At 43.2% G+C, this 22,761-nt stretch overlaps 1 protein-coding gene across 8 annotated transcripts in view; it reads left to right on the forward strand.

The window, feature by feature from the left end:
• ERBB4 (erb-b2 receptor tyrosine kinase 4) overlaps positions 1-22,761 on the forward strand; it is a 666,663-nt gene that overhangs the window by 337,906 nt on the left and 305,996 nt on the right. For all 8 annotated transcript variants that reach the window (XM_052792389.1, XM_052792388.1, XM_052792393.1 and 5 more), the window contains exon 3: positions 6,618-6,804. In XM_052792389.1, the coding sequence (XP_052648349.1) occupies positions 6,618-6,804 (187 nt within the window). The remainder of the gene's footprint in view (positions 1-6,617; positions 6,805-22,761) is intronic.

A 22,761-nucleotide genomic window follows, 5' to 3' on the forward strand; every position in this document is an offset into this window, starting at 1 on the left:
CTCTAGTTACATTACATGGCTTGCTTCTGGATCAGGCATGAGAAAAATGTTTTTCACAGTCTATGTTCTGATACTGATCAGTGTGCTCAAAATTGAGGGACTTTTGTTGAAGCTTGTACAGCGTATCTGAAAAACTGCTGGTGCTCAGAAGGGCTTAACATCACAATTTCACAAGTGTTGACGTAATTGAAGGATGCACAGTATGGAAGGAGACAAGACGTGAGCTTGTTGTGGAACAAAATTCCTTACGTGCGTGCTCTGTGTTAGCTTTGATGTTGTCTCTAAATTGAGTGTCCTCTTAGACATGGGAAATGTCAGTATGTGCTACATATTTCTCACAGCTATGGTTGGGGCTTTGAGAGAAGCTGGCAACAGCCATGCGCCTGAATCCTGTAAACACGTCTCCTGAACTCCTTTGAAAATCTCGGTTTATCGTGTCATTAAAAATTCATAACCGTCAATAAGCAATGCATGTAACAGCTAATTGAGCTCCATACATTGCAATAGGCTAGCTATTTCCACATTTTGGATATTAGCGTTTTCCTTAGAGTTAGCATTGCAAGTGCTGTAGCTGCTTAGAGGCTACTTTGTGGTTATTCAGTAAATGCTGATTTTTTAATTATGATAATGAAAGCTGTATTGCATTGCATGGGTGAAAATGTATGAACAAATAGTGAAAATGAATTGATGGTGTTTTACGTTACCAGCACACTCTCAAACATGCTCGACTGATTTTTGTGAAGGGGGATATTATGATTGCCCTGAGAACTTGTTTCAAGTTAAGCAAGTGTTGTCTTTGCCATATTGTGTTTTTTCCTCATAATAAAAACAGGAGACAAATTTGGCCAGTTGGATGTTGCACAGTTCTAACCAGATATAAATGCATACCTTTTATTTGATCAAAACCAAAATGTGAAATACTCTGTTCAAGTCAACCTGAGATGTGAAAAGCTTCTGAAGGAGATGACGCGGTGGTGACTACTCACATTCGTTATTTTCATCATGACTTTGCTGTGGCACGTTAATCTTTGTTAAGGTGGAAAAAGGGACGATGCACTTAGGAAATATTCCCCCCTTTGTATCACTTAGAAATCTGTCTTTCTTAGGATTTAATGTAATGCAACAAAGCGCACAGTTCACGTTGGGGGGTCAGCCTAGCTCCTTGGATCAGAGTCAGGAGATGTCTGTTATCTGCTGGCAGCTGAGCTGTGTGAAGAGCCTTGCTGCTGCCTTGTGAAATGGATATCCCCTGAAAATAGAAATTACTGTATTTGGAACAGATGGGATGAAAAGTGTCCACTGGGCTTATTCCGTATGTATATCTACTTCAAAGTTCTTTGCCCTTTCTGTTTCCCACCTTGTGGTGGAAGAAGAAGAAACCCTTTCCCTGTGGAAACCCCTGCGCCTCCTGAGACTTTTCCCAGTAGCTGACTTTCTTTATACCCCCAGGGGGTGGCACCCTGGCTTCCCCTGGGGACCGAAGCACCTCTGTCTCACTGCAAAGGAGTGCTGCAAAAGCAAAGTCTTTTGTCTTTGTCTCTTGAGTGAATATGCTGAATATATATTCTTCATGGCTTTTTTTCCTTTTTTTTTTTTTTTTTTTTTTTTGTAATGTTTCTGAATTAAACACACTCATTCTTAAGGTGATCTTCCTTTACTGGCACTTTCAAAGTGAAATCCAAGCAGACTCGAAATGTATTTAGCTTTTATGGAAAAGGGGAAAATTAACCTAAAAGACAATTAATTGTCTGGGGCGGCGTCTCACAAAGTGTGAGCTGACCCCTGCAGCAGATTGCCGTTGCTCTGACTCCTGTGCTGGGGACGTGTGTCCGGTCAGATGAGGCAGCAAGGGCTTTACTGGATCAGGTTCAGCAACTGGATAAATAACGTGTCTGTAGCTGAAATAAAAACCCACAATATAGCTCTCTTCCGTGCCTTAGCCACAGCCTAACCTTCCCCAACAGATGTTAAGAAGACTTGGTACTGTTTATGAGAAGCATCAGCTTCCCTAATCGTTCATTGATCTGTTGTTCTGGGCAGAATGATGAAGTTTTCGCTGTTATTTTGCTCCATTTCACTCGGATTCGTTTGACTCGAGCTGAAGGACAATTTAAGATGGCAAGGAACAATCTTGCCTTTTACTCCCAGCTGACAGGATAATTCTGGCTTTGCTGTTGGGAGCTTAAAATGCTTTACCTGTGCTCACCTAATATTAGTTGTAATTAAGGGAACAGGTTGTCTAGAGCTCGTTTTTACAGTTCAGCACCTGAAAAAGAACCTCTGAAAGTAACCCTTTTGGTGTCATTTTGGGACACTGTTTCCCTGCTCACCCTGTGCACGCCAACCCGCATCCTCCGAAGCAGCTGCCCCAGCACGGCTGAGGGGAGCAGCGGCCGCCATGTTGTGGCAGCACCCTGAGGTGCAGCAGTCATCTGGGGCGGGGCAGGGCAGCACCCGGAGGCACGAGGAGTTTGGGGTTTTATGGCCTTGACTGGGTCCGTTGTCATTGAAGGGTAATGTGGTTTTAGGTTTAAAAACAACAAATTGGCTATATTGCAGATAGTAGAGGCTGTTAGGAGACTGGGTTATAGGCTATCGTGCCTGGGTTTGGGATGCAGGGCAGCGCTGGGCCTTAGGGACAGCAAGCTGTGGAGCACAAGTACTCATCTCCTGTCTGAAATGTAGATGAAGAGCTTTTCTCTGGTAAATATATCAGACTTGAATCCTGTATCTTGGTGTGGTTTTAAAGCAGCTCGTGAGGCTTTAGATTTGTCAAGGAATAATACTTCCCCCACACACACACTCCTTTTGTTTCCTGCTAGAAGCATGCCCTTTCTTATTTCAGGATCTAATACCTAACAGGCCCAGTCAGAGGAACAGGCACCTTTGGCTCTTGAATCCTCAGAGGTGTCTCCTCATCTGCTTTCGAACAGCCAGGCAGGCGTCTGCTCAGAGGGCTCGATGAACAGCTTCCCTTGTCCCTTTGCGACAGAGAACCTGTGAATTTCAGTCTTTTCCTCATTCAAATCTATACACTCATTCCCACTGCCATACCCAAACAAATTTGGGGAGCCAAAATGCGTTCACCAAAGCAGAGGGAGTGCTATGGGAGCCTGAGCCTGTCACTGCCTCACTCGATGGCTTCTTCACATAACAGGTCAAGTCTCAGGAGCTGGAAAGGTGACAAGGAAAGGCAAGATCATGCTGGCCAGGAATTCCCATTCAAAATAATGCTGTAATGGGGTTGGGGGGAGTCCTGCAAAATCACAGCGGTCAGCAATCAAGATTGGGTGTTGCCAGAGTTCATTTGGTTTTCCCTGTTGGAAACTTTTAGCTTTAAGTCTGTTGGAGATTGATCTGCCTCTTTCCATTCCAGTTGTAGGTTATGGGAACAAAATGCAGTTACTGGCATCCTTGTCTCCTTTTTTTTCTTTCCTGAGGGACACTCATGAGAAATATATTTTTGCAAGGACCTCCAGCCCTAGCAGGAGAATCAAACCAGGAGGTGACACTCAAACTACCACTGCTGTAAGTCACTCCACCTTCTTGGTGAAACACAGACTAATCCTGAAGCAAAAGCAGCTCACATAGAGCGTTAGGATACCTGAGCTTATACCTGAGTTCAGGATACCTGAACAGGAAAGTGTTCAGCCTTGTATACAAAGGATGAGAGGTTCAAATCATGCCTAATCTTGGCATGAGTTGCAGAGGAGATCAGGCTGGCTGATCCCGTCTGGTGTAAGGATTTGTGAGTCTGCATGGAAGCCAACAGGCGTCTTTGCAGTGACTCCAACAGGGCTTGGAGTGAGCTCCAAGTGGGCAGGTGTCCGTTTTCAGTAAGAATCATGTCAAAACTTGCAGTGACTGGCAAAGTGACAGCATTGGCCAGGAGTGGCCAAAACTTGAGCTGCCTGCTGCACTCCCAGTACATTTTTTCAAGCTGGACCAGTCAGAAAACAGACCATCCTGCAAAACATGTTATTGCTCTGCCTTTTTCATTCAAATTTGAATTAAAAAATAAAACCCCAAATTAATATAATAGACCACTAGATTTGGTCAGTCAGGTTGCTATGTTCTAGTAAATTAGAAACCCTTTGGTTTATTTTTATAATTTTGTTTTGCAAGGATTAACACGGCAGTTTCTCCAGCAAATAAATAGGTATTGCAGTATGATGGAAGCCATCAGACGGGAAAGGACCCTCTGGCTTGACAAATTATGGCAAGTATTTTGACATTTCAGTCGGATAAACCAAACAAACAAAGTACAGGGCTTCTGGGGTAGTGCACAATTATCAACAACAAAACTTTGTTCTTTTCTCCTTTTTCTTTTCTTTTTTTTTTTTTTAACTTTAGAATGAAGAATTGCGGCTGAGTGTGTGTATCATTTCAGTGCCATGCTGAATTAGGGCCCTTTCAAGTGGACTTGCTGTTCAGCAGTAAATAAGACATACCCTAAAAATAGAAAATGTGGTTGTAAGTGACAAAAATTGGCAGGGAGGACTTGGTCAGATGCAGTTTTGGAACTGCTTTTAATTTTTTTCAACTCAACTCCAAGTTAAACATCCCTTTAAATTAATTAGAGCAATCACAGTATCCTTAGAATATCCATCAGTGGAAAAATTGAAGCCATGAGTATAATCTTCAAATTTCCAAAATTCTGAAGAGAGGCTAAAAAAGACAGCTTAAGGAAATTTTTGCATACGATGAAAAACAAATTCCTGACCAAACTGGCTAAGCTGAAATGCCTGAAAGCAAAGAGCTATCATGAAAGTGCTGGAAAGCTTCTGGTTATAATGGAATCGGTGTCCCAAGGTATAATGCAGCTCTACATTTAATATTGAGCTACTGAACCGTACTTCTCAACCTAGCTCAACTCACTGGGTTCTCATCAAAGTGCTGTAATGACACTGTGCTCTGTTTAGATGCCAAGCAAGTCTTGAAATAGCTCCAGAGCATTTTCAGCAGCTTCAGCTGAGTACAGATGTCTAACTTCAGAAGGACAGCTAGTGCGTAGAGTTTGTGGCATATAAATCCTTCCTTATGTACACTGGCACACTTGTTAATAATCTTAGGAACTTCTATAAACCTAATTAAAAGGCTCTTGCATACTTATGTATGAAATCATGGTGACAGCGCTGAACCAGCAAAGCAAAAGCCTGTCATTTGTGCTGCAAATCCATGTTGCCTTTCTTTATTAATGATACATACGCAACACATTTAATTTGATGCCTGCTATTGTTTGCCTGCTTGTTTTTATTACGATATTGACTGGAGTCCCCATCATGTGACTTATAGCCTGCGGACGTTACTCTAAGCAGAATTTTTCTTTCTGTGTATTGTTTAAGGTATTGACTTTGCTAAAGGGAAGAAAAAAGTGCATGCATCCACTTAAGCACACAAGTAGTTATATCAATTTCTGTCCATTAAATATACATACACACATAAATACACATGTATACAGTGGTTACAGGCTGTTGCAGACATGGAATTAGGTGAGATTTGAAAACCACATTTGAGAGACTCTTTCCAACATGGAGGTCCTGTTTCTGGGAGCAGCTCTTGGCCAGAGCATCCCTCAGCCTGTGTGAAGTCCTGCTGAGGATGGTGGGGCTCTATGTGAGTGTTGAAATGACACTTTTCAAAGGCATTTACAGATTTCTAGGCCATTTATTTGGATTCCTTAGAATGAATTTTACTTTCTAAAAGAGCATACTTTTAAATCTTTTTTTTTTCTTTCTAAAAACATTTTAGTTCTGTTAATCTTTTGGACTTTGAAAAACTGTATATAGTTATTGGGTTTGGGGGTAGTTTTTCCCTTTACAACCCAGGCAATCAATTCCAGAGTATGAGCAGGAGGGTTATTGAGTAGTTCATCTAAAGCAAACAAAGATTTCAGCCAACCCAAAGATGCACCAGTAATTTTGCTAAAGGTTTTGATACCAGTTTTGATCAAAGTCTGGGATATATAGCATGTATGGTTCCAGCACTTCCAAATGAAACTTGAATCTTTGCAAATGTTCAGTGCTTGATTCCATTTAGAAGTACAAAAGTGGGTGTTAATACATATGTGCTTTGTCTTCATTTACTCTTCCAAATCTGCCCCCCTATTTCTACCGTCCATTCCTGTTCAATGGTGAGCTCTTCCAGAGGTGTTTCTCTTACCCCATGTTGTGTCCCTTCAGTCTCACCCTGAAATATCCTATACAACAGAGAGTTACTTGATGACAGACAATCTTATCTGAACTGTGGCATTGCCCAAGTGGATTCTGCTCATGTCCTGCAGAGGCTTTTGACCTGCTCTCTGCTTTGAGTTGTGCAAAGCCATCCTTTCGTGCATCTTTAATACTTTACTGTGAATTTCTGCTCAAGTTTAGTAAAACTGAGAAGAATGGCTACCTCTTTATTCTCTAGTTTTCAAACAAGTATCTCTAATAAACTCAGTTAAATTGAAACAGAAATGGGCTTACAATCAGTAAGTTGAAACAGAATTTTCCAAAGTTGTGGGGTTTTTTTCCTTGGGTACCAGCATGTCATACTAAAGCACCCACTGTATGAGAAATTCAGAACAATTAAATATGGACTCTTTCTAATGTGTTTGTTTCATTTTTGCCTTTCAGTCTATCCGAGAAGTCACAGGCTATGTTTTGGTGGCTTTGAATCAGTTTGAATACCTGCCATTGGAGAACCTACGCATCGTTCGTGGGACCAAACTCTATGAAGAGCGATATGCTTTGGCGATATTTCTTAACTACAGAAAGGATGGTAACTTTGGACTCAGGGAACTTGGCTTGAAGAACTTGACGGGTAAGTGAAACTTGCAAATGTGATGGGTTAGTCTCAAGAAAAAAAAATAAGCTTGTTGAATATTTGCACCAATGCCCTCAGTCACTTGCATTCTGCAAATAACGGAGGTACCACGAGAGGCTGGCAGTTGTACGTTGTACTTTTTTTGCTTCACAAATGTACTTTTCTCACTACTGATCAAAGGCTGTGTATGGAAGTCATGCCAAGAGCGCATTTGAAACAAAAATAGTTGTTGAAAGAGTAGATGAACTTTTTTCTTCATTTTGGTATTATGAGCATGTTGGTTTCCTTGTGATCCTTGGTTATTGCACGTATGTTCCTTCAGGTGTTACGTATTTTCTGCCAAGTTAGCTTAGCTTTAGCATCCCCTCTGCTCTTGCTGCTGTCTGTGTCGCCATTGCTCCTGCACTGGGGGTGGGGGAAGAGGAAGGGCGTGGGAGAGACTGTATCATTGCTGTATTTAATTTTAGAACTCCCTTTTCTAAGGAAAAATAGTGCATTATATATAGTGAGAAAAGTGCTTATTTTCTTGACAAAAATGTAAGCCAAGTCCATGGTTTTATGTTCATTTGTAAATTCACGACTGGATCATGATATGGGGTAGATCAACATTTCATTTCTCGCAGCTGATGATCTACAGTCAGTGGTTTGGGAGATGAAAAATTGGCTAAACATCACCAGACTATAACTTAATAAAGTGCAGGCAGTGGCAAACTCTTTTTAGGGGGTTCATTGGAAGTATTTTATTTATACCTGGTTCCTCATCAGCTGTGACAATTTCTACTCTAAGCTTTGGTGATTGTGAAATTGCCTTATTTCTGCTAGTGGCTAAATGCTGACCTGAGCTGGATGTGGAGTTTGAACCTGAGTACAGAGAGGTGGGAGCCTTCTGAACTATATTTAGGCACCCTTCACCCTCTGCTAGTTTTGTGTCACGGTATTCAGAGTGGCACACAAGTGCTTACAGTTCCCTGTTGTTCAAGCCTTGCTGAGCTGTACAGCTAAGCTTTCGAAAACAGGAGGGAAAAGGAAGCTTGAGATATTTTACAAAACAGTTTTGGCTGACTCTTTCTGATCAGGCTGTTTCTTCTGGTCATATTTTTAACAATTTTCTTTACTGACACCATCATGCTGATATCATAGTGCTTCCCAAGGTCTCTAAATCCTTGCCATCTACTACTCTTGTCTCTATCACTGTCATAATCCAATTTCCTCCTGTTCTGTTCCTATATTTCTTTCCATCTTTCTGATTTAGGGTGTTCATTGTGACTGTCTATGCCTCCACGTAATACAGAGCTATAGTACCAGGTAATAATAGTATTATCTGTTTCTTCGTATACTTTTTCTTGTCTGTCGGTCTCAAAATGCTTTGTAAAAGACACTAGGCTGGGTGAAACTGAGACAGAGAGGTGTCGTGAGGCCAAGGCCAGAGAAGGACTGGAACACTTTCCTCTTGGGTCTGAGGCTGTTGTTCTGCCAGGAGGGTGAGGGTTTACTTTCAGTGCTTGTTTAGCCATGGCTTTGCTGCTCGGTAAGGTAAAAAAAACTTATTTTGTAGGCTCCAGCTCAAGATTTTCTTCTTGAACCAGCTGCCCTGTGCCAACAGGCAGTTCCTCAGACTCCAGAATCTCTGGAAGCAGCTTTTATATGATAGGCACAGCACCAAAACTGCCCAGCAAATAGCTTGACTTTCTTTTCAAGTGTTGTATGAAAACCTGTCTTAGCTCAGCCTCTGAATCTTTCCTAACATGAGATCATCACAGCCACTTCATCTGATTTAGGTGTTTGCAAAGGCCTCTGATGGGATTTTTTGGCTCAAAATGTATTGCTGTCTCTTGGAAGAAAAGTGCCCTAATAACACTAGCTTGTCTCCACTGAGCACTTAAAATAGCTTCTGGGTGCTGAATACGAGCCAGCACATGCTTCAAAATACTCTTAATATTTTCTAGATAGCATGTGCCAGGGCTTCATGAGTCTTTTTAGCAGCTGTTCTTTGACCATTTTGTATGCTGGTTAAGATGCACCTGGCTATGTTAACCCACAACCTGCTTCTTGTTGCAGATGCTCTCCCTGGAGCATATTAATACTTAGTTTATTTTCCTAACACATCCTTAGCATTAATAACTGCATAAAAATAACTGGTGGATGTGGGAATCGGTGATGTTGCAAGGCTGAGATAGTTCAGCTGTGTCTGAACCTATCCTGTGTCGTAACAACTGCTCCGTATTTACATCAGAAACAGCCAGTGATTTGTTATTGAATTTAAGATGAAGCAGCCCCTGTGAGCTTGCATCCTTCCAGTCCACCGCAGGTTTCAAGAGACTGGCTTTGAATGGTGCCTCTCTTCCACTTGAGTAAAATATAAACATAACTCCTGCCTTGCTTGTGAAGAACTGTCTTTCCAGGGCTTATGCCTTGTTCACAGAAGTTTGGGAAGTTCTGTTCTTATACGTGCAGTGTCTGGATGATGTGATCCTGAGGGTATTTCTGCCCAGTACTACACAATATACGAATACAAACACTACTCCCTGTGTTAAATAAATGAGGAAGCTGCTCTCACCTGCAGATTATCCTAGACTTAACCGGAGACAGGGTTTCAGCCTCCTGTGCAGTACCATTGTATTATTTTCAGTATGCTGTTAACAGTTGTGGTTTTATTGCCAGATATGTCTATCAGGTTTTCATATTTAAATATAACTTTAAATGCTTGAATTTCCTCCCTTATGCTATTAAAAAAATGACAGCAATGAAGGCAGTAAGTTTTATCTCACACAGAAAACATGATCCAGTTCTCACTCATGATGTCTGTCAACCCGAAAGGGAGTTTTTGTTTGTGTAGCACAGGCCAGGACCATGTCCTAAAATTCATGTGACACTTTCAAAAACTCTTACCTATAAAAATCCTTTTCTCACTTGTTATAAAAACTTAGTCAATGGTTCCACATAAGTGTCAAAACCAAACAGACATTGAACTAATGAAGTGGCTGCTGCCATCTCAGCTGCATTTATCTCAGCTTGCAGATTCAGCTGCCAAGTAGCCTTTAAGTAAAAAGGAAGGTTTGACATACTGAACGTTATATTCAGCCTGAGATTAGCAGAATAACCGATGCTGAGGGAGAAGGTATGCCACCTTCTTCCATTCATTGCCTGTAAGCTAGTGCAAATCATTCCTGTCTTCCCCAGGTGGCTAAGGCAGTCAACCTTAACTTATCCAATGAAAGGGCATAATCATTGTTCACACTTTGAGTACTCCAAATATAGAGAATACCTGATGGCTGCATTTCATTACGGCATTTATCTTCATGAGTGGGGAAAGAGGGATAACTCACAAGTGCCAAAACCACTTATGAAGTATCCCATATTTTCCTCTGCGTAAAGATGAATAAGAGAGATCTACAGCAAACGATGTATCTTTGACTGAGCAGTGATAACCTCATCTCCCCTATTGCCCTTGGGGACAGAGGCTCCCTTGTGTGTGCCTGTGCAACCACTGAATTCCTTCAACATATTAGAATAAAATGGATTTAGCAGTGATTAGTTCAGTAACACAAAAAAGCAGCAAAATATGTAGCTCCTTATCTGCTTGTTTTGCAGGAATACAGATAAATGATAAATTAAGATAACTGAGGTTCAAGTGACAAATGGATATTGTAGCTGAAAGGATTTGGTCAGTGATAGCCAAAGAAAGGAAATCTGATTTGATGGGCAGGAGAATCATAGGGAAAGGACCATCTTCACTGGGTGTAGGAAGTGATCTGTTGTAAATTTCTCCGTCCACAGATTTTTGTAATAGGTTTTATTTTTTTTAGGTTTTGATTAAATTTATTTTTAATTGTTCTATAAAACAAAATTTTAAAGTTCTATGATCATTTCTATGACATTTTCATTTTCCTTTTTTTCCACCACGAGAAATAGAAAATGCTAAGGAGTGCTTTAGAGGAGGGAGAAAAAGAATACCTCTTATGAAAAAGGTTGCTTTTCAATGAGTTTCTTGGGTTTTTTTAAACAAGGACTGCTCGTTTGCTATAATTATATTGCAGCTGGATCAGCTTGGATGGAGGGGCATGGGAGGAGTCAAATTTCCTTTCAGTTTTGTTCACTGTGCATGTTTTGGATCTACAGTGGTTTTGGAAATCTTATTTAGATTTGCGCTCAGAGCCTGAGCTCCTTCAGAGCTGTGTAACTGCACATAAATCATCTTTGTGGCAGGGATTAAGGCCACCCCCTTTTTATTGCCTTCATCACAAAGCCCTAAGCCTGTGTCAGCAAGACCTTTCCTTGGACCACACGTACACTGCACGAGCCACTGTTGAGTTCACAGTGTTTAGAGATGCAAATGCCTGTGTGTGACACCCGGCCTGAGCAGACGAGACTGGACGATGCTGATTGTGGCATATTCCTTAACGGCTGCAGCTTCGTACTAGTGGAGCAAGCTGGGAAGAAAGCAATATGTAACTTGCCTTGGGCTTCCTATGCAACAGGTGGGCAAGGCATCGCATCTCTAACCTCAGAGAGGTGTTGCTAGGATACATGGAGGAATGACGAATTTGTTTAAAAAAATCCCTTTGGTTTTACCCTCTGCGTGTGGGGCTGCTGCCAGAGTTTTCTGCCCTGCAGAAGAAGCTGCAGTGCCTCTGTGACTGCCCAGGAGTGTTCCTTTCCCTATCCTAGGAGCTGCACGGACTACAGAGGTGTTTGTATCCCAGCACATCTTCGCTGACCAGCCTGTGGGTAGGAGAAATGGGAGGAACACCTCAAGCATGGCCGTGCTTCCCTTGGTAAAGGAGGGCTGTTCTGTGTGGTGGTGCAGACGCTGGGGGCACAGTGCAGGACCTGCTATGGGTTCCCCTTGCTCACCTCACCCTTGTGGAAAGAAGGGGCAAGGCTTGTGGCTGCCTCCGTGCTCATAAATTTAAATGTGCCTGCTAGCGCACATCTGTCTCCTCTCTCCCAGGACACTGTTAGACTATTTTTTGGAAAAAAAACTTGCCCTATTCCAGCTACTGCTCTCCTCGGATGTCGTAGGTGTGATTTGACAGCCAGGAGAGTCCAGAGACTGATCTCTGCTGGCAGTCGGTATGCAGCCGCCCTATGCTGAGCATGGAGGCAGTTACTAGCATGGATTCAGGCTGCTCCCTGCCAGTTGGCATCAGTGCCTGGGAATGCTTCCAGGCACTCCTCAGCTTATGGCTGCAGACATGGCCCTGAGGAATCCCAGATATAAGGGACCTGCAGGCTGAGGAGCAACTGCCTCCAGCTAGCAGAAAATTGCTCACAGGTGTTATCAAGGCAAATAGGTATATTGTATATGGCCAGAAATAAATACTGATTTTGAGCCCCATGAGATTTATACTTGTGAGTTTATGATGTTCAGTAACAAGGGTGGTACATGTTTTTTTAAATTTCAGTAGGGCTAGAATTTTGCACAATCTCTTTGAAGGATTTGGGTATGCTTTTGTCATGCCAAATGGTATAACTAATGTCTGTGATTCTTTGCAACTTGTTGATTGACAGTTTGTGCTCAGTTTTGTTTATTTCAAAGCACTTTACTGTTTTCAGTTCTGTCTCTAGTGTTAGAAATGCACAACCTTGTTTGGAATGATTATAGCAAAGAATTAAACAAAAAGCTCACTATAATAATGATATATTGGTAAATGTTTTTAACTGGAAATTCAAGGGTTCCCACAGAAAGTTGTTTGCTGGTGCCCCCCTGCCCCCCGATATTTGCACACAAACTATGAGATGCATATAGTGGATTGCGAATGGTCTACACCAGTTTATTGAAAGTAATACACAGAATGTTTGATGTGAGTCTCCAATGTCATGCAGCAGGATAACTTCATGTTGCGCAGCTTCTCCTGCAAAAAAACAGCTTAAAATCATGGGGAAGAGAAACTAGGCCAAATCCTTAGCTGGTGTAAATTAGCTTACTTGCTTTGACTTTGTAATTAACTGAAATTTAAATTGCCCTTTACTTTCTTCAGTGGATAAGTTAATTCACGCTATAATTTATAAGTTAACTAGTGCCTAACTCCCACTTAAGCCCTTTTAAGGATGTTGTGTTCAGGGTGTTCTGTCAGGATTAATACCAGCTAATGATAGCTGACTCAAGGCATGTCTACACCGTGCAGTGGGGCTCTGCACAGGGATTCTTGAGCTAGCATTGAGCCTAGCTAGCTTTAGAAGTAGTGTTTGCTATGCCACTTGGGTCCTGTGCTTGGGCTAAATAACCCGTCAAGGTGGACACAGCAGATCGCTCCTGTCTAACTGTGGTCTCTGCAAACAGAAGCACATTGTCCTGGGCTTTCAGGGTCTTAATTATATGGCTGCTGGGTAAGGAAGGGTAGTGGACTGGGATGAAGGACTGGGGTCTATAGTAGGTAGAGGAAATCCTTCCTAGCCCTGTGGTGTAACCTACGCCTCTGCTGCTTTCTGTTGTTAATCACCACTTCTACAACAGAGGCAATAATGCTTGCCTACTTTAATTAGACTTATTTTGAGAGTTTGGTAGGAAAAAGCTACTCGGGTTGGATCTGGTGTGATGTGGAATTCAACTTTTAACACTGACAGATGTTAGTTTAAATGTTGTTATAAAATGCATCCAGGTATGCTGCCATTGGTACCTGATAATGTCATGTAAAATAACAATGTCATTCATTCAGCTTTTCTTGGCAGTTTCTCCTTTTCACCTCTCTGCAGTAGTTCTATCTGTGCATTTTTCAATTATGAAGTAAGAAATTCTCCGTGTTCCAGATGTATGAAACACCCTTTAGCTTTTTAGAAATATGGGCAATCAAGATAAATCCAGTAATACTGAAGCCTTCTAGTAATGGAGTAGCTTTGCCTGACTTCAGTGACTCGAGAGCTTTAGCAGCACAGGGATTTCTCTGGCCACATGCTTCTCAGGGAGTTAAACATCTGAACAGAGTAATCCCTCCATTTCAATCACACGGGTCAGGAATGGGTGGCACTTCAAAACATCCAACTTTGGCAGACAGATATGTGTTGAGCTACGCTATAACTTAGGTAAAATGCAATAAGCATTACAGTCAGGAAGAAATCATACAGTTTATAGCAACAGCACTGGTGAAAAAATATATCCCAGCTCCCCTCCTGCTTGGAAAGGAAAGAAAGAGCTGGGTTGTACTCCACAGCCCAGGCCAAGCTCTGGTCTTGACTAGGTATTTTAGAAATTAAAATCCTTGCTGCTCCAGTGGTATATCTTCTTCAGTTCAGGTGAATGAAAGAAGCGTTAATTTCAGTGGGTTTTCTCCTTTTCCTTTTTTCCCCTCTTTCTCTCTACTGTCTTCTGAATTCATTGATTTTCTTGTTTCCTTCTGACAGGCTACGGCTGACAAGGAATTCGGTGCTTTTGTAAAATAATTAAAGTCTTGTGTTACATGGGCAATGTAACCTATCAGCACTGCCTAGCAAAAGGCAAGTTACTGTGCACGGCAGTTCAGTTGCCACGGGGTGGTGGGCTCTCTCTGCCCACCCACAACGGGGATGTGAGCTGTGAGCCACTGGTGGGGCAGAGGGACCAGCCTCCAGCTCTGTGGGGCTGCTGACATCTAGGGCTCAAAATGGCACAAAACTCTGGGGGGAGATCCGGTGTCCAGTTTAGTGCCTTGCTTAAAACTCAACAAAGGCTTTGCAGCATATGTCTGCAAGGCAGCATATGCTTACAGACCCGGATTTAAACTCAAATCGAAGAGTAAGCTCCCTTTTCTAGCTTTTGTTGGCCAACCTATAGGAGTAAGGAGTTGGCAAGGACACCATTCATTGCAAACACAAAAGTCCCACTGAGTTCGAAGAAGGTTGAATCAGACCCCTAAGTTTACACAGTAGAAATAATTGTTTTTCTTAGGATATTTTCATGCCTCTTCATTTTCATGTCATTTGCTGCTGAGGGAAATTCCCTAGGAACTCTGTATGGAGGGACGGGAGAGGCAATAGCCACAAACTCTTTCATTTGCTACATCTAGCTCCAGGGAAGCCCCTGCAGACAGAGGAGGCAGAGAAGCCCTCCCAAACACTGGGCACGGGGCGAGACTGTCACGTAGCCTTCACTGCCTGCAGGCTGACAGAGGCAAGTACTCCCACCTTCCACTTGGCCAGCTCCATCCCAGGCTGCTTGTTCCTTGCCTGCACACAAACCTCTTTCTTGCAGCGTTGCAAGTCTCAGCCTGGCCAGCACTGGGACTAGTCTCGTCAAAACCAACATGGTGTAGTTTTAACTTGGGTGGGTCTGCAGCAGCCTCAAAATGTGCAGCAGTGCAGGGCCAGGAGTGAGCAGCAGTTCATTAAGAGCTTATCTGAAACTGAGTTTGATCACACAAGCTTTGTATGTTGGGATGTGAAAGGGAAATGCTGCTGTTAAGAGGATGCATTGTGTGTCAGTCTATGAAAGAAGTTGTTCCAACAGATTGAACCTGTCTGCAGTGCTACACTTGCAGGTCCTGCCTGCAGTTTCCAGGGTGAGGAAAACTCTTTGTTAGCTTACCCACATGAGCACTGCTACTGAATTTGCACACAGGTAACAGGATTTCTTGATGAGGAGCAAGGAGTTTACCGTCAGGAGCTTTCCTTATGTGACTGGGGGAAGTAAAAGGGACCAACAATTACAGTTGTCTCTGGAGATCCTTCCTGGCCTGCCTCATTTGCTACCCACGCCCCACCTTATGAGAGTGGACGTGCTGACAAGGATGCATTCAAGGGCAGCAGTTCTGGACAGCTGGGTGTGCTGTGATTGTGAGTGTGCTTTGTAAACATTGAAACACGTAGCCTCCTGCCTTGCATCTCTGCAAAGCCACTGAGGCAAATGCGGAGATGGGCAGGAAAACGTAACTTTGAGGGGAACATAAAAATAGAAATACAGTGCTGTAGAAGAAGGGAAATCACTGTGTGAACAGAGGTAAGAAAGTGGAAAACACCCAAGTATGTGCCCCACAATCTATTGGCAGAGCAAAACTCCTCACCTGAACTGTAACTGCCTTACGGATGAAGGAGGAGACAGGCTAGGCAGGAGTGCGTCTGATACAGAACTGCTGGAGTTCTCTCAGACTCAAGACTCCCTGGTCGGTCCCACCTAGCTTCGCAAGAGCCACTTTCTATATAAAATGAACTTTGATTGGTCTGAAGTGACAGCATAAGGTAATCAGAGGGGGAGGCAGGTAATGCGTGTGGACGCAGAGCTGTCCATGGGGCTGTAGGAGCCTTTTGTGCATCGCAGGGAACATGCCTGCAGGCATGGAGTGGGGGAACAAAGGTATCAGATAAGGAGAACATGCTGGAGGCCTTTTTCTTTGATGGTTGGAAATCGCTCAAGGGGCTGTCTTCTCTGAAACCCCTTTGCCTTCCTTTTTTTTTCCTTCTTTTTTTTTTCTCCTTGGTGAAACTTTCATAGATGTGCTTTCATTTCTTTAAGGCTTAGAAGTGAGAGGGTGTCCATCTGGCCAATCATCGTACAAACGCCATGCCCACGCTGGAGTTCCCCTGGGAGCTGGCTTCTGCCTGTCAGAAATAGCATTGCCACGTGCTTTGGGTTTGAAACTGCGGGTACTCCTGACGCGGGGGCACAGAAGGAAGGGCAGCGTCAAAGACGGCTCTGTCTACTGTGCAGGATAGAGGAGATTATGGTGTTGTTTGGGGGGGTTTTTTGTGTTGTTTTTTAACTGGTCAGCTGGGCATGTATTCAGATTGACGCTAAAGGTTGTGAAAACTCTGGGAGCTGGTTCCATCACAGTGTAGGGGCTGTAGAGTCATGCAGCTTTGAAAATGGCTCTGGGGCACGGGTACCTGAGGGCAGGATGCAGAGGCTGAGTTTACGTGGAGAGGTTCAATATGTTCTTGCCAAGACTATTGTGCAGGGTCAAAGAAGCTCATCTGCTTCAATCTCCTATATGTAGACTTCAGTTAGAGCTAGTAGCAGATTTTTTGACACCTTTTTTAGAACTGAAGAATATCTGACAGGGAAGCTTTCTGAGAGAAAGGAGTGGTTTAAAAAACAAGGGGAAAAGTGCTGAAATTGTCAGGCACAATCTTTCATTTTAAAATGAAAATGTATGGCTTATGATATTTAACAGCTTCTCATGCTTTCTTCTATAAATTAACTTGCATTTTCAACCAAACAAATCAAAATAATTTTTGTTAATTGAACAATAATAATTGAATCTGTTTTAGGCTGAATTTTCTTTTCCATCACATTTCAGCTCACTGAAGTATGTGGTCTTGGCTTGTGTACCTGGTCTAGGAAATGAAAGGTTTTAAAAAGCCTTAAAAAGGGCTGAAAAGTTGCTTTCTGCTCGTATTTCATCCCAATATCAGCCATAAAATACTTCCTTTGTTGTAAGAGTGTGTCCAACGGAAAACAGATACAGAGCAAGTTGTAAATTAATCAGTTCAGCTGCTGGTTGTGGTGCAGGTCTGTCAACATGGTTTGACATGAGCTACCTGCTTCTTGGCAGGGTGAATTGTCTTTTTTGGAGAGCTGCTTTCTTCCATGTTTGAACTTCACCCAATATACTAGCTTCAGACTATTGGGGATGTCTGTAGAGCAAGCGGCAATCACTTCTGAGGTTATACTGGATGCATAGCCCTAAATTCTGTGCATCTCTGCTAATTTCTAAGCAATATGATGAACTCCAGGCTCCCAGTATGTCTCTGTCTGGTTCTGGAGTAAAGAATTAAATGCAGGAGCACATTGTGTCTCGGAGTGGTGCCCTTGGTTTACTGTTGTTATAATTTCTTTTATAAAAGCATGCTGTTTCCTTTTTTTTTAAGCCAAAGCAATGTCAAATAAGTGCACCTGAATTACTGGCAAGCTTTGCGGTGAGCTTTAGGTCATGACTGAGTTCATTCCCTGGCTTGAGGGCCCAGTACAGATCCTATTGAAATTACTCTTTACTAGCTTTGTATGAGAAGCAAAGTGGATATGTAACCCAGGAGACGGGTTTCTCATCTCTGGTGGAGTTAACTGAGTTTCATTTCCATGAAATAGTAATGATTATCTTCCCCTAATACTTCAATTCTTTACAAGCCTCAGCCAGTTAAAGATCCATTATCCTGAGCACAGTGTTGCAAACACTAATAAAAAATGTAATGCAGAAGAGGGGGAAACATTAATAATAATAAAAAAGTTGTAATGCAGAAAAGGATAAGACAAATACAGGGAGGATAAAGGCAAAGCTCCCTGTCCCATATGTGATCGATGGGGAAGCTGGGCTGGGCACAGCTGAAGGTGTCCTAAGCTGTGTAAGAAAAGGGTGTATAAGAAAACGCTGTGGAAGAAGCCCATGGGAGTTGATAAAAGATTTTCCCTTGTATTGCATCCATAGTTACAAACTATGTTCTGGGAGAGTCAGACATTTACCAGCATCGCCAGGACACCCAAAGTCTGGCATATCCATAGCATCAGTGCTCTCTGCCAGCCCCACTGGGACCGAGCAGGAATTGCATTTTGTTCTGAAATGGTGATACCACGCTCTCTAATTTTTTTTTTTTTTTTCCCCAAGAAGGAAACACATTGCTGGCTCTTTTTACAGACCAAAAAGCTGTTTGTTTATTTCTTTAACAGGAGACATATGCTACTCTTCAGTTAGATGTCAAAGCCCCACTACCAAGAGTTGCCCCCGGCTGCTGTTTGCTGACAATAAAACGCAGGTGCAGCCAGCCAGCTTGGACTAGTGCTGACGGCTCAGGCTGTCAGCATGGCTGTCCAACCCCCCCCTTGGAGGCTGTGTCGGGGAAGCGGCAAAGGTTGTCGAAGGTGGAAGGGATTACTCTTCTGAAATGCACCAAGTACAAGAGGAACTGGCCAGATCAGGACTTGAGTCTCCTTTCTTTTTTTCTTTGCCTACGCAGGATGTGTAGGAGTTATGAAATTATGCTTTTGTGACCGCATGGCTGTGGTTTTCTTCGCTCCTGCTGAGTTAACTATTACTTGTGGTAGCCATGCTCCTGGCGGTCACACTTAAGTGCTGATACAGGCCAGTTCCAGGTGTGCGCTGTAGTACTGCTGTCAGGTGAAGGTGACAGTTGTGAAGCGCTTCAGCAACGGCTGGACTCAGAGGCTCTTCTGCTTTAGAGAGTGGTGATCTTTAAGAGAGGCTTGATGTCTTAAAAGGAGGCACTGAGCTAAAATATGCATAGGGTAAGGTTGCAAGGGCAGCATCATCCTCTGGGTGTGTCAGAAGAAGAGCTGAGAGGAACATTTTAATGGCTGTGACTGCATAACGACTTAATCCCATGGGCTGTACAGTTAGCCCCACGCGAGCTTGGTAAATCTCACTACAGCCCCTGTTTCATCCAGGAGCAAGACTTCCAGATGTTTAGAGCTGAGTGGTTTTGATTTAATATTCAGAAGCATTCAGCTTCCCAAATAAAGGTAATAGTTTTGCTAGTTGAGAGATTTATTAATATCTTAACATGGCCCTAGTTTTAGCCTTTTATTCCTCTATTTCTAAAAAGATTTCTTACCACAAACCAGCCTTGAAGTTTGAAAAAGTAATCAAAGTTCTGCTGAGCAAATTTGACTATACTGATGGGTTGAATGAGCTGTGACCTCTGCTGACCTCATTCTGCTCCATTTCCCCTTCAGGCTCGTAGCAGTGGCTGGAAGTAAACATTAATCTGTTAATTTAGCCTCTGGTATAAATAGAAGAAAACATATAATTGCAATCACTGTTTTGTCAGTGGGCCTATCCAACCTTACTGCTTTGCTTCTGAGGAAGAAGCAGCAGTGCTGCCTGTGTGCTTCTCTGCTCAGGGGACTTGCCATCCCACGGTATTTGGGTGGGGCAGATTATTGCTTGCTTGTTGCAGCAGGAGGGCCAAACAGGGCACCTGCTTCCTGCGCATATATCCTCCAACGTGCCCATTTAGGAACTCTTCCTCTTTCTTGCATCCTTCTCTGGAGATAGCTGCCCTCCATCTTATTTTTCTTTGGGTGTTTCTGGGAAGAGATAAGGTTTGCCTGTATGGAGACAGGTTGTGACAGGTTACCTTACTGTGCCAGTCCTAGGAAGGAAACTATGGGACATGGAAATAATGTCCTGTCACTGAGGAAAGGAGAGCTGGAAGGGACTACCTTCAGTCTGTTTGAGTTCAGATAAGCATTATAGCATATGTAATCCTTTTACAACCTTCTCAAGGGCCAGACATGGAAATTTAGGGAGGGGAGGAGGGAGCTGGGCAAATGGAGTTGCAGCTTCCTTCCCGCTTTCCACTAGGATGGGGAGTTTGCGTGCTACATGGCACACTGACAGCTGAATGGCTGCAGAGGCAGATCTGGTCAGGGCTGTGTCTCCTGGCAAGCACCGGCTTGCAGCTCGGTAGAGGGGTTGTTTGCCTATGCCTTACAGGGCCACTTCCAATCTCTTCTGTGCCTGTCTGTTGTTGGTATCCAAACCAAGTCTGAGGTCTTTCCATGAGCAGCATGAGAAAGCTGCCTTGCTGCTTCCGACTTGGCACAGGCGTAGCCTCAAAGATGGAAGCTGTGCTGTTCGCAGCATCTCAGAGGTCACTGGAGGACGTCGCTGGCTCTCTCTTGGCATTAGCCTGTGACTGGTGTTTACGTGCTTTGGCGTTGCACGATGGTGGTCTCACTGACCCAGCAATGGCAGGTTTATGATACAAGGTTCTGATGGCCAGTTTCACATCCATCTTCTGTGGGATCTGATGCAGAGGCTCAGGGTAGCCTGCCTGGAGATACAAGGGTTGCTTTCCTCTCTGCTTTCTTATGTGTGTAATTAGTGTCATAAACTAGGGTTTAAGGATAGCCAACAAAGAAGCCTTACTTGGGTTTAACTAAAATTGCTCCTTAACATGACTTGCTAAATTGAAATGAACCCCACATGAATGTTTTTTCAAATGCATTTACAAGTGCCTTGTATTGATTTAGCCTACTTCAGTAACTCAGATGAGCTAAATTGATGTCTGTGCACTAAGTGCATTCACTTGGGATTTCATACCTGCTGAACTGACTTGACTTCAGAACTGATTTTAGTTAAACCAATGCAAGCCTTGTGTGAAGAATAGGCCTTTCTCATTTGTTGCTACTGGTTTGACCAAGAGCAATGTGACAACTTGGGGGAAAAGGTGTCTTTTGCCCTGCTGACTGTAATGCTGGGGTGCCCTACTAACCTTGTCCCTAATTTTGACCTTGAAGGGATACTGGCATTGCCTAAATACCTTAGTAGCAGCCTTCTTTCTGCAAGGCAGCCATTTGAAAAAGACTTTATTTAATCCTTTTGCTCCCAGGTGCACTGTTACCTAGTATCTGGAGAAAGGAAGAGGAGCAAAAGGCTTACAGACCTACTTCTCTATCGTTCTGCCTAATGCACCCCAAGCCAAACAAGAACAGTTAAGAACCCTTAAGCAAAGGTTTCATTCCCTTTTCAGACACTCTTTCAGCTTTGGCTAAGCTTGGTGTCTCTTTGTGCTATATAACAGAGTTCCTTCAACCATTAAGCTGACAGGCTCTTTTTATCTCGGCCACCAAGAGCTAATCTTAAGTGCCCAAACTAACACTTGTGACCAAATCTCTGCTCGACTGACAGTGTGAAAAGGAATTGAAACCTAACCCATCATCTTCTTGAGCTGGCCACTGGGCCTGCAGCGAGGGCCATGGTTTCCCTTTAATCCTCCGTGAAGATAGGATGTGGACAATGATTGCAGGTGTGTGAGTTACCGCAGGTTCATGAGTCACTTGTTCATAAATAATCACTCAACAGTTGAGCTGAGATATACACTGGTGATGTATATGCTCTTTGCACCCTAAATGGATTACAGGAATGTGTTTTGCCTTATTTTTACGTAGGATTACTGGACCTATTACCAAGGTTTAGATGGTGGGACAGTGTTAAATGGCAACAGCACAATCTCCTGAAACTACTCTCAATAAACATTGAACTTTCTCTTACCTGTTGAGAAAAGTGTTTCTGCACAGGCATTTCTAAATTAGGGGCTGTGTTCATGTTTTAAGTAGTAAGTTTGCAAGTAAATGTAACCTTTTGTAAATGTTAATGTATAGACCTGAGCTACTTTTTTTAGAACACAAGGGTCATCAGTTTACAGAGGACTCATCTGTAAGCAGCACTTCCCAGTCATGGCTCAGGAACTCATAGGAGAAGAGTGAAAAAAATAGCCCCTGCCCTAAATAGCTCAGTGTGATTAAGACAGGAGGACACCAGTGGACTCAGAGAGGTGGGTAAAGCAAACACAGGAAGACAGAGCAGCTTCTTATGGGGAGCATCAGTTCTGCACATCCAAAGCTACCAAGGCAGCCAAGTTTCACTTCTATATAAAGGCAAAGAAGGTTTGAGGGGAAGGGTTTGAAAGAGGTCAATGAGATAACTTGCTGGACGTCCACATCTTTGAGATACATCACAGAAAGAAGAACAAAAGATGCTTGAAAATGTATCTTGTGTTTGATGAAGGGAGGCATGATGGGCTTATTGAAGGTGGGAGAAGACATAAATAGTGTATGAGAGAATGATAGGCTCTGGACGATCCTGAAAGTGAATACAATTTGCTTTTATTTGATGTGATGAGGAGGCATGAAATGGGGGGAGAAGAAAAAGGCATGTTTAGAGTGGTGAGCTAGAGCAGTCGTCACACAGTGGCATTTGGAAGGAAACAGAGAAGGGCAAAATTGCTTCTTAAAGGAGAGAGGCTATTGTCAAGACATGAGAAGAGCCTGGTCAGGAGCTCTAGATTCAACGACAGACAAGAAAGGCCATGTTAGAAAGAGAGAACAGAGGTGGCGTCAACTGTGTCACATGGATTGAGACTGGAGAAGAGGTGAAAGGAGAAAGGACTCCAGGTCGCAGGGCCAGTCGGCAGCACTGGCCACAGTGGCTGGGGCTGAAAGAGTGAGGGCAGAGTATGTGTGGGAGAGGAGGCGCAGAGTTTGTTCTCTGCGACAAATATTTGTGGAGTATCTAGCCCGCCAGCTCG

The sequence above is a fragment of the Harpia harpyja genome, chromosome 7 (assembly GCF_026419915.1).
Source record: "Harpia harpyja isolate bHarHar1 chromosome 7, bHarHar1 primary haplotype, whole genome shotgun sequence".
NCBI lineage: Eukaryota > Metazoa > Chordata > Aves > Accipitriformes > Accipitridae > Harpia > Harpia harpyja.